Genomic DNA, 12,500 nt, shown 5'->3' on the forward strand with positions numbered 1-12,500 from the left:
AAGAGGCCGACACAGTCTCTTCATTTAAGTCCAGGCTTAAAACGTTCCTCTTTGAAATGACTTATGGTCAGACCAGTTAGGAACAGAAATATAAAGCTACAGTTTCAGCTCCGCTGCCCTAGGAGCAACTCTGGGGGAAGTATGGAAGCTTGAGCTCTATCCTCTGATAAACACTTATTCTATCAAACTATATTTCATATTGAATTCCACTTGCAAACTGTTCATTGCCTTTTCTACTTCTTCTCCCACTTCCCACCACTTCGCGGGGGGAGTGGGACAGGATGACCTGTGGACCCATAGGCTCCTCTCCTGGAGAAATGGTTTCTACTCCACTACTATAGCATCTTTGAGGTGGGAGGGGCCATGTCATTTATGACTTTGTAAGTCAGGAGGAGGAGTTTAAATGTGATTCTAAACTGGACAGGAGCCAGTGAAGAGACTCCAGCACCAGCGTAATGTGCTCTCTTCTTTTAGTTCCTGTTAGTAATCTTGCTGCTGCATTTTGAACCAGTTAAAGCTTTTTATGGAGCTTTTAGGACCTGCTGTGAGCAGGAGTTACAGTCTAATCTAGTCGTTACAAATGCAGGGATACGCTTTTCAGAACCGCTTTTAGGCCGGATTCTTCTGATTTTATCCATATTACGCAGATGGAAATACTCTGTTTTACAGGTTTGATTTACATGAGCTTTAAATGAGAGCTCCTGGTCAGATCCTTCCTTGACTGTAGAACTCCTTCAGGTCCTTCAGGAACTCCTTCCAATAATTATTATTATTATTTGTATTATCTTGTCTTACGCTAGCTGTTTTTAATCTATTTTATATTTTATTTTTATTTTTATTCATACTTTTATTTATTTTTCCCCTCCATTGCTTGTTTAGAAATGGGAGTTTTTGTTTATAAGAGTTTTTGTTTATAAGAGTTTTTGTTTATAAGAGTTTTTGTTTATAAGAGTGTTTTTTAAACTTCCTATAAGTGATCTGTCCTTTTCTTCTGTATCTACTGCGTTGCAACAATGAACATGCAACATTTTTTCTTATCTTATCTTAAGATGGAGTCAAACAGCAGGGAAATGTTTGCTGTGGAGAACAAGGAAGTAACTAAACAATCAAATATCATGATATTAGCGACAGTCAAAGTATTTCCGGCTCAGCGGTTCTAATGTGTGTTTATATAATTCACTCAACACTGAGTTTGAGGATTTTCTGTTCAGAATTTATTTAGTTTCAAGTCGTTTTTCTCATAAAAAGCCACGAGTTCCGCACAGTCCACAGCAGGAGCAGGAAGTGGAGACCGGAAGTGGAGACCGGAAGTGGAGACCGGAAGTGGAGACAGGAAGTGGAGACAGGAAGTGGAGACAGGAAGTGGAGACAGGAAGTGGCTCGGACATTGTTTATTGCAGCGCCCCTCGTGGATGGAAGACTGAAATGTTAGAACGTCACACACAAGTGTGTAATTACAAAATAACAAACATGGCTCATGTCAGTAATATTACAACTGAAAACATACAATGAATGTAAATGAATACATGATATTCATTAAAGTGCATTAAAGGCTCATATTCAGCCTGAGTCCAGAGAGTCCAAGGGCATTTCACACTTATAGAACACATCGTTTGGGCTTTAGGCCCATTCATACATTTAAAAGATTTTATAGATAATTTTAGATCATTAAAATAAAAGGCAAAGTTGGAGCAAACTTTTGGATTTGTGGATAAAGAATATTGCAAGACACAAAATTAAGTTTCTACAGAGTTCCTCTTTTAATAAAGTAAATCTGATCAAAGCTACAACTGCACTAAACAAAACAACAGACAAATAGAAGGTGAAGACAACACAAGGAAACACACAGTTTGAGTTTTAAAGCTACAATGTGGGACTCCCTTATCCCGCTCTCTCCTGGTAGAGCGCTCAGATCCACTGGCCCGCAGGTTGGCGGTGCAATCGCAGCTGTCTCAGGGGAATGCTGTGGTTGTGTCCTCGGGCAAGACACTAAACCGGACTCGTCCCCAGTGTGTGTGAACACTGGTGTGTGAATGTGTGTGTGAATGGGTGACTGGTTCCTTGATGTGAAGCAAAAGAAAAAGGGCCACAGATAATGGCTGTGCCCGAAGCAACTTCCTGAATATTTTGTAATTAGTTACATTTCAAAGTCCCGCTTGTCCCAAAGCTCATCTCACTGTGTTTCACACTCACAGAGAACTGGAGTGCGCTGCACAAACAAACTCCATTAGTCTTTGGCCCCAAACCTGTCAGACAGGTTCTAACCTCTCTTTTTAAGCTCTAATAAAAGCTGCCTGTGTCTTTAAAGTGCTGTTGCTGTGTTTCCTGCTTCCTCCTCAGATCTACACAGAGCTGTGGGTGCGGCCTGGCTCCTCCCACTGGCTCCTCCCACTGCTCTCACTCATAAGTGTCATTTGTGTCGAAGTTCAACTCAGACGCGTCAGGAAGAGCTCACAGTCACAGAGACATGGCTCAGAGAGGAGTTCAGCAGGACTCTGTGTCCTGTCCCATCTGTTTGGATTTACTGAAGGATCCGGTGACCACGCCCTGTGGACACAGCTTCTGCATGAACTGTATTAAACTTCACTGGGACAAAGAGACGCTCAGGTACAGCTGTCCTCAATGTAGAGAGAGCTTCAGCCCCAGACCTGCTCTAGGTAAAAGCACAGTTTTAACTGATTTAATAGAACAGCTGAAGAAGACTGGGCTCACAGCGCCCCCTGCTGACCGCTGCTATGCCGGACCTCAGGATGTGTCCTGTGATGTGTGCACTGGGAGGAAGATGAGAGCTGTCCAGTCCTGTCTGCAGTGTGTGGCTTCATTCTGTGAGAGCCACCTCCAGCCTCATTATGATGCTGCAGCGTTACAGAAACACCAGCTGGTGGCGCCGTCCCACAAGCTCCAGGAAAACATCTGCTCACAACACCAAAAACTGATGGATTTATTCTGCCGCACCGACCAGCAGAACATCTGTTACCTCTGCTCTTTTGACCAGCACAAGGGCCACGACATAGTGTCCTCTGCCTCAGAGAGGGCCCAGAAACAGGCAGAGCTGCCGGCCAGGAGGGCCCTGCTGCTCCAGAGCCTCCAGGACAAAGACACAGACCTGAAGAGGCTCAAACAGGAGGCTCAGGACATCAGACGCTCTGCCCAGACAGCAGTGCAGCGCAGCAGGGACAGCTTCAGAGAGATGGTCCTTCTCCTGGAGAAAAGAGGCTCTGAAGTGGAGCAGCAGATCCTCTCCCAGGAGCAGACCCAACTGAGCCCAGTCCAAGAGCTCCAGGACCAACTGCAGCAGGACGTGACTGAGCTGAAGAGGAGCATCTCTGAGCTGGACACACTGTCCCTCACTCCGGATCATAACCAGTTTCTACAGCTCTACGCTTCACTGTCCACAGACACACAGAGCACAGAGCCAGCCAGGATTCAGACAGGGCCCCGGAGCCACTTTGAGGACGTGACCAGAGCTGTGTCAGCGCTCAGGGACAAACTCCAGCTCACTCTGAGTCCAGTCCAGGTTTTACTGTCACCAGCTGAACCCAGCTCCAGAGAGGACTTCTTACAATATTATACAGAAATCACTCTGGACCCAAACACAGCTCACACAGAACTGTCTCTGTCTGATGGAAACAGAAGAGCAACACTTATGAGAGAAGACCAGAGTTATCCTGATCATTCAGACAGATTCAGTTACTGGCCTCAGGTCCTGAGCAGAGAGAGTCTGAGGGGCCGATGTTACTGGGAGGTGGAGTGGAGCGGGACGTGGGTTTATATAGCAGTTTCATACAGAGATATTCAGAGAAAAGGAAACTCTAATGAATGTAGATTTGGACACAATGATAAATCCTGGGTCTTATTCTGTAACAAAACCTGTCCTTCATTTCGGTTTAACTCAGTCCAGTCCCAGGTCTCAGGTCCGGTCTCGTCCAGAATCGGGGTTTACCTGGACCACAGTGCAGGGGTTTTGGCCTTTTACAGCGTCTCTGAAAATACAATGAGTTTAATCCACAGAGTCCAGACCAATTTCACTCACTCTCTTTACGCTGGAGTCTGGATTAATACTAGATTCTGGATTAATACTGGAGACACTGCACATTTCCTTAAACTCAAATAAAACAGCTTTTATTCTCCACAGTTCAGGATCTAATTTGTGCCTTTTATTTACAACTAATAAAAGTTTAGTTTAAAAAAATAAGATCAATTCTAACAAACTAATATTATAATCAAAACTAGACACTAATTTGAACAAAACTATGAAAAAACCAAAATGTTCTAGAATATTACAAAAATATGTTCATGATCAATGTATCAAAATTGAGGTAGAAATTACAGTATTTACATGAAATTAAGTTTCACTTACAATATTGTGGTTATTTTTGCTAAACATGTTTAAACTTTTCATGTGGAGAAACAAATCATGAGAAAAACTGATTTATTAAAACATTTGACACAATATTGAGTTAGAATGTGGTTCAGACGAGCTTTTGTTTCACTCAACAATACAAACTATGACTGTTCAAACTATGACTGTTCAAACTACGACTGTTCAAACTATGACTGTTCAAACTACGACTGTTCAAACTATGACTGTTCAAACTACGACTGTTCAAACTACGACTGTTCAAACTACGACTGTTCAAACTACGACTGTTCAAACTACGACTGTTCAAACTACGACTGTTCAAACTACGACTGTTCAAACTACGACTGTTCAAACTATGACTGTTCAAACTACGACTGTTCAAACTACGACTGTTCAAACTACGACTGTTCAAACTACGACTGTTCAAACTACGACTGTTCAAACTACGACTGTTCAAACTACGACTGTTCAAACTACGACTGTTCAAACTACGACTGTTCAAACTACGACTGTTCAAACTACGACTGTTCAAACTACGACTGTTCAAACTATGACTGTTTAAACTATGACTGTTCAAACTATGACTGTTCAAACTAAACTCATATATTCTCTACATATTTTACATCAGAAGTTGTTTTTAACTCACTTCATTTGAACTTTCTTTCAGTTCAAATGTTCTTCCTGGTGTAATGTAACTGTATTTAACTCTTTGTCAGATGTAAAAAGTCATGTTCTTATTTCATCTAAAACTGCACCAATGATACTATTTGTCTTCTGTTTGTTTCTCTGTCGATTTTCACTGTGTTTTGTGTTGACTTTGAATCCTAATTGTAAAAGTGTCTCAGAGTCACAGAATGAGTAACACTGGTTATACAATGGTGAAGGCAAACAGCAGATAAAGCACAATAAGTGTGAAAAAAGTGTGAGAAAAGAGAGGAGCGTTTACACCGGGTTGCCAGCTGTACCAGCGCCGTATGACATGTCTTTTTAATAAATAATAATAAACAGATGTATTTGAAAAATGTTGGAAATGTCTAAAACGGCCAATTTTGTCCAAAGTCAAATAACTGCCATTTCAAATCCTCAACAACTATTGTCCAGCGGCCGAGACTTTGAGGGGAAGATGTGTCTTTGTAGTTGAGCCATGTGACTTTTGTCAGCAGCAGAAACTATAGAACGTCTGTTTTATTCTTGTCAGTGGTAAAGAGTTTATGACAAGATATAAACATTAGTCGTCTTAAACATTTTACACAACAAGATCTTCTCATAGCCACTCGAATGTACCAAATGAGACCTTTAATCATATAAACATTATAAACATGATGGGTCAATATCAGAGTCACAAAACAAAGATTGTGCTTTCAAAATGGATTTAAAATGTTTCTATCCTCAGTCAATGATGTTCAAAATAAGAGTAAATGTGTTGAAGTATTTTGTCTCGCTGCTGATACTTTTTTGTTCTTATAAAAGATGTATTTAGTTTGCCTTAAGTCTTTAAACTGTCTTTAAACCTCTTTTTATTTGTGTTTTTCTTCTTTACATATAATTGTATCTATCGCTTGCTTTCTATGGAAATGGCTGACTCTTTTTGGAACATAAGAAAGGAAAAGAGGATGAAGCAAACGTAACACTAGGGGGCGCACTTGACTTGTCTTCATTGAGTGACAGAAGCAAATACTTTGTACAAAAGAAACAACAGTGACAAGTGCCCCAGGGTCAAACACCTAGAACAAAAGACACAAGTCATTTATTAGTGATAACATCAGCTTTTCTATATTTATCACTATCAAATGGGGTCAAAGAGTAGAATCCGGGGCTTCTTGAAGCTCCGCCTCCAGTAACAGCCAGACACTCCCACTCTCTCTGCTCAGGACACAAGACTTTAAAGTCTAAAGGTCAGTGTAGTTCAGCAGAACAGCAGCTTTTAGAAACGTATCAACTCATATGACCTTCATCCATGCTGTTTCTGCAAAAGGAAATGTGTCTTTGACTTTTGTCCCTAAGATAATGTGACTTTTATTTCACAACGTTTGGTGCCACAAAGAGCCCATTATTTACTGCTTAGTCCTGGTTTAGTCTCAGTTCAGACTCGACACGCTTTTAGCTCCAGTTCATCTGTGGCTGACGTTTTCTTTGTCAAACGATGACTTTTCTTCTACGTTTGAGCTTGTATCGGTCTAATCTCAAAGGCTAAAGCTCCTGGACATGTCACACATGGACTTTCAAAATAAGATGCGTTGGTGACAAATCTACTGGACCTTTACCACTTCCAGAACTGAACATCCACAAACGTTGAACCTTTTTCCAGGACTTTTCCCAGAAGAACTTTGGTCGGACAAAGAACACGAGCCAGTTTGTGTTCCGTGTGGACGGCCCAATAATAAGAGACATGAACCATGAACCAGCTCAAACATCTCTCACCTGTCGCCCTCAGTATGAACATGGAACTCTTTAGAACCTTAGTGTGAACATGGAGCTCTTTAGAACCTCAGTATGAACACGGAGCTCTTTAGAACCTCAGCATGAACACGGAGCTCTTTAGAACCTCAGTGTGAACATGGAGCTCTTTAGAACCTCAGTATGAACATGGAACTCTTTAGAACCTCAGTATGAACATGGAACTCTTTAGAACCTCAGTGTGAACATGGAACTCTTTAGAACCTCAGTGTGAACATGGAACTCTTTAGAACCTCAGTATGAACATGGAACTCTTTAGAACCTCAGTATGAACATGGAACTCTTTAGAACCTCAGTATGAACATGGAACTCTTTAGAACCTCAGTTTGAACATGGAACTCTTTAGAACCTCAGGATGAACATGGAGCTCTTTAGAACCTCAGTATGAACATGGAACTCTTTAGAACCTCAGTATGAACATGGAGCTCTTTAGAACCTCAGTATGAACATGGAGCTCTTTAGAACCTCAGGATGAACATGGAGCTCTTTAGAACCTCAGTATGAACATGGAGCTCTTTAGAACCTCAGTATGAACATGGAACTCTTTAGAACCTCAGTATGAACATGGAGCTCTTTAGAACCTCAGTATGAACATGGAACTCTTTAGAACCTCAGTATGAACATGGAACTCTTTAGAACCTCAGGATGAACATGGAACTCTTTAGAACCTCAGGATGAACATGGAACTCTTTAGAACCTCAGGATGAACATGGAACTCTTTAGAACCTCAGTGTGAACATGGAGCTCTTTAGAACCTTAGTATGAACATGGAGCTCTTTAGAACCTCAGTATGAACATGGAACTCTTTAGAACCTCAGTATGAACATGGAACTCTTTAGAACCTCAGTGTGAACATGGAACTCTTTAGAACCTCAGTATGAACATGGAGCTCTTTAGAACCTCAGTATGAACATGGAACTCTTTAGAACCTCAGTATGAACATGGAACTCTTTAGAACCTCAGTATGAACATGGAACTCTTTAGAACCTCAGTATGAACATGGAACTCTTTAGAATCTCAGGATGAACATGGAGCTCTTTAGAACCTCAGTATGAACATGGAACTCTTTAGAACCTCAGTATGAACATGGAACTCTTTAGAACCTCAGTATGAACATGGAACTCTTTAGAACCTCAGGATGAACATGGAACTCTTTAGAACCTCAGGATGAACATGGAACTCTTTAGAACCTCAGTATGAACATGGAACTCTTTAGAACCTCAGTATGAACATGGAACTCTTTAGAACCTCAGGATGAACATGGAACTCTTTAGAACCTCAGTGTGAACATGGAGCTCTTTAGAACCTTAGTATGAACATGGAGCTCTTTAGAACCTCAGTATGAACATGGAACTCTTTAGAACCTCAGTATGAACATGGAACTCTTTAGAACCTCAGTGTGAACATGGAACTCTTTAGAACCTCAGTGTGAACATGGAGCTCTTTAGAACCTCAGTGTGAACATGGAACTCTTTAGAACCTCAGTGTGAACATGGAACTCTTTAGAACCTCAGTATGAACATGGAACTCTTTAGAACCTCAGGATGAACATGGAACTCTTTAGAACCTCAGTATGAACATGGAACTCTTTAGAACCTCAGTATGAACATGGAACTCTTTAGAACCTCAGGATGAACATGGAACTCTTTAGAACCTCAGGATGAACATGGAACTCTTTAGAACCTCAGTATGAACATGGAACTCTTTAGAACCTCAGGATGAACATGGAACTCTTTAGAACCTCAGTATGAACATGGAACTCTTTAGAACCTCAGTATGAACATGGAACTCTTTAGAACCTCAGGATGAACACGGAACTCTTTAGAACCTCAGTATGAACACGGAGCTCTTTAGAACCTCAGTATGAACATGGAACTCTTTAGAACCTCAGTATGAACATGGAACTCTTTAGAACCTCAGGATGAACATGGAGCTCTTTAGAACCTCAGTATGAACATGGAACTCTTTAGAACCTCAGTATGAACATGGAACTCTTTAGAACCTCAGTATGAACATGGAACTCTTTAGAACCTCAGGATGAACATGGAACTCTTTAGAACCTCAGGATGAACATGGAACTCTTTAGAACCTCAGTATGAACATGGAACTCTTTAGAACCTCAGTATGAACATGGAACTCTTTAGAACCTCAGGATGAACATGGAACTCTTTAGAACCTCAGTGTGAACATGGAGCTCTTTAGAACCTTAGTATGAACATGGAGCTCTTTAGAACCTCAGTATGAACATGGAACTCTTTAGAACCTCAGTATGAACATGGAACTCTTTAGAACCTCAGTGTGAACATGGAACTCTTTAGAACCTCAGTGTGAACATGGAGCTCTTTAGAACCTCAGTGTGAACATGGAACTCTTTAGAACCTCAGTATGAACATGGAACTCTTTAGAACCTCAGTATGAACATGGAACTCTTTAGAACCTCAGGATGAACATGGAACTCTTTAGAACCTCAGTATGAACATGGAACTCTTTAGAACCTCAGTATGAACATGGAACTCTTTAGAACCTCAGGATGAACATGGAACTCTTTAGAACCTCAGGATGAACATGGAACTCTTTAGAACCTCAGTATGAACATGGAACTCTTTAGAACCTCAGGATGAACATGGAACTCTTTAGAACCTCAGTATGAACATGGAACTCTTTAGAACCTCAGGATGAACATGGAACTCTTTAGAACCTCAGGATGAACATGGAACTCTTTAGAACCTCAGTATGAACATGGAACTCTTTAGAACCTCAGGATGAACATGGAACTCTTTAGAACCTCAGTGTGAACATGGAGCTCTTTAGAACCTTAGTATGAACATGGAGCTCTTTAGAACCTCAGTATGAACATGGAACTCTTTAGAACCTCAGTATGAACATGGAACTCTTTAGAACCTCAGTGTGAACATGGAACTCTTTAGAACCTCAATGTGAACATGGAGCTCTTTAGAACCTCAGTGTGAACATGGAACTCTTTAGAACCTCAGTATGAACATGGAACTCTTTAGAACCTCAGTATGAACATGGAACTCTTTAGAACCTCAGGATGAACATGGAACTCTTTAGAACCTCAGTATGAACATGGAACTCTTTAGAACCTCAGTATGAACATGGAACTCTTTAGAACCTCAGGATGAACATGGAACTCTTTAGAACCTCAGGATGAACATGGAACTCTTTAGAACCTCAGTATGAACATGGAACTCTTTAGAACCTCAGGATGAACATGGAACTCTTTAGAACCTCAGTATGAACATGGAACTCTTTAGAACCTCAGTATGAACATGGAACTCTTTAGAACCTCAGGATGAACATGGAACTCTTTAGAACCTCAGGATGAACATGGAACTCTTTAGAACCTCAGTATGAACACGGAGCTCTTTAGAACCTCAGTATGAACATGGAACTCTTTAGAACCTCAGTATGAACATGGAACTCTTTAGAACCTCAGGATGAACATGGAGCTCTTTAGAACCTCAGTATGAACATGGAACTCTTTAGAACCTCAGTATGAACATGGAACTCTTTAGAACCTCAGGATGAACATGGAACTCTTTAGAACCTCAGGATGAACATGGAACTCTTTAGAACCTCAGTATGAACATGGAACTCTTTAGAACCTCAGTATGAACATGGAACTCTTTAGAACCTCAGGATGAACATGGAACTCTTTAGAACCTTAGTATGAACATGGAGCTCTTTAGAACCTCAGTATGAACATGGAACTCTTTAGAACCTCAGTATGAACATGGAACTCTTTAGAACCTCAGTGTGAACATGGAACTCTTTAGAACCTCAGTGTGAACATGGAGCTCTTTAGAACCTCAGTGTGAACATGGAACTCTTTAGAACCTCAGTATGAACATGGAACTCTTTAGAACCTCAGTATGAACATGGAACTCTTTAGAACCTCAGTATGAACATGGAACTCTTTAGAACCTCAGGATGAACATGGAACTCTTTAGAACCTCAGTATGAACATGGAACTCTTTAGAACCTCAGTATGAACATGGAACTCTTTAGAACCTCAGGATGAACATGGAACTCTTTAGAACCTCAGGATGAACATGGAACTCTTTAGAACCTCAGTATGAACATGGAACTCTTTAGAACCTCAGGATGAACATGGAACTCTTTAGAACCTCAGTATGAACATGGAACTCTTTAGAACCTCAGTATGAACATGGAACTCTTTAGAACCTCAGGATGAACATGGAACTCTTTAGAACCTCAGGATGAACATGGAACTCTTTAGAACCTCAGTATGAACACGGAGCTCTTTAGAACCTCAGTATGAACATGGAACTCTTTAGAACCTCAGTGTGAACATGGAACTCTTTAGAACCTTCTGCTTTCACACTTTATATTTCAAATCTAATCACAATGACACTTTGACACGTCACAGTGATGTGTCCATATATTTCATCTCTTCAGGGAAACAACGAGCAGGAAATAAAGAGACAGGTGTAAGAGTCAGGTGCAAGAGTCAGGTGTAAGAGTCAGGTGTAAGAGACAGGTGTAAGAGACAGGTGTAAGAGACAGGTGCAAGAGTTAGGTGTAAGAGTCAGGTGTAAGAGACAGGTGTAAGAGACAGGTGCAAGAGTTAGGTGTAAGAGTCAGGTGTAAGAGACAGGTGTAAGAGTCAGGTGTAAGAGACAGGTGTAAGAGTCAGGTGTAAGAGTCAGGTGTAAGAGTCAGGTGCAAGAGTCAGGTGCAAGAGTCAGGTGCAAGAGTCAGGTGCAAGAGTCAGGTGCAAGAGTCAGGTGCAAGAGTCAGGTGCAAGAGTCAGGTGCAAGAGTCAGGTGTAAGAGTCAGGTGCAAGAGTCAGGTGCAAGAGTCAGGTGCAAGAGTCAGGTGCAAGAGACAGGTGCAAGAGTCAGGTGTAAGAGACAGGTGTAAGAGTCAGGTGTAAGAGTCAGGTGTAAGAGTCAGGTGTAAGAGTCAGGTGTAAGAGTCAGGTGCAAGAGTCAGGTGCAAGAGTCAGGTGCAAGAGTCAGGTGCAAGAGTCAGGTGCAAGAGTCAGGTGTAAGAGACAGGTGTAAGAGTCAGGTGTAAGAGACAGGTGTAAGAGTCAGGTGTAAGAGTCAGGTGCAAGAGTCAGGTGCAAGAGTCAGGTGCAAGAGTCAGGTGCAAGAGTCAGGTGTAAGAGTCAGGTGCAAGAGTCAGGTGCAAGAGTCAGGTGCAAGAGTCAGGTGCAAGAGTCAGGTGCAAGAGTCAGGTGCAAGAGTCAGGTGCAAGAGTCAGGTGCAAGAGACAGGTGCAAGAGTCAGGTGCAAGAGTCAGGTGCAAGAGTCAGGTGCAAGAGTCAGGTGTAAGAGTCAGGTGTAAGAGTCAGGTGCAAGAGTCAGGTGCAAGAGTCAGGTGCAAGAGTCAGGTGCAAGAGTCAGGTGCAAGAGTCAGGTGCAAGAGTCAGGTGCAAGAGTCAGGTGCAAGAGTCAGGTGCAAGAGTCAGGTGCAAGAGTCAGGTGCAAGAGTCAGGTGCAAGAGTCAGGTGTAAGAGACAGGTGAGGACAGGAGTGAGAGCCTGATCCTCTCTTTCTCTTTTTCCATCTTAAAAACATCATTTTCTCACTCGTTCTTAATTATTCCCCGTCATTAGTTTATGTCATTGTAGCATGTATTTCAGACACAAGCAGATTTGTCAGAAAATATGTTTATTGAAACACGTGTTTCA

General features: G+C 41.6%; 1 protein-coding gene across 2 annotated transcripts in view; it reads left to right on the top strand.

The window, feature by feature from the left end:
* LOC140360017 (E3 ubiquitin/ISG15 ligase TRIM25-like) overlaps positions 1-4,154 on the top strand; it is a 246,013-nt gene extending 241,859 nt beyond the window's left edge. Inside the window, exon 2 of one of the 2 annotated variants that reach the window (XM_072445314.1) lies at positions 3,034-4,129. In XM_072445314.1, coding sequence (XP_072301415.1) covers positions 3,034-4,114 — 1,081 coding nt within the window. In that variant the 3' untranslated portion in view covers positions 4,115-4,129. Of the gene's footprint in view, positions 1-2,418 lie in introns of those variants that run through there. The other variant, XM_072445313.1, reaches the window with a different exon arrangement.
* The last annotated feature ends 8,346 nt before the right edge of the window (positions 4,155-12,500 follow it).

This window comes from Eucyclogobius newberryi, unplaced genomic scaffold, assembly GCF_026437365.1.
Source record: "Eucyclogobius newberryi isolate DKJ021-1_F unplaced genomic scaffold, fEucNew1.0.hap1 SCAF_14, whole genome shotgun sequence".
Taxonomy (NCBI): Eukaryota; Metazoa; Chordata; class Actinopteri; order Gobiiformes; family Gobiidae; genus Eucyclogobius; species Eucyclogobius newberryi.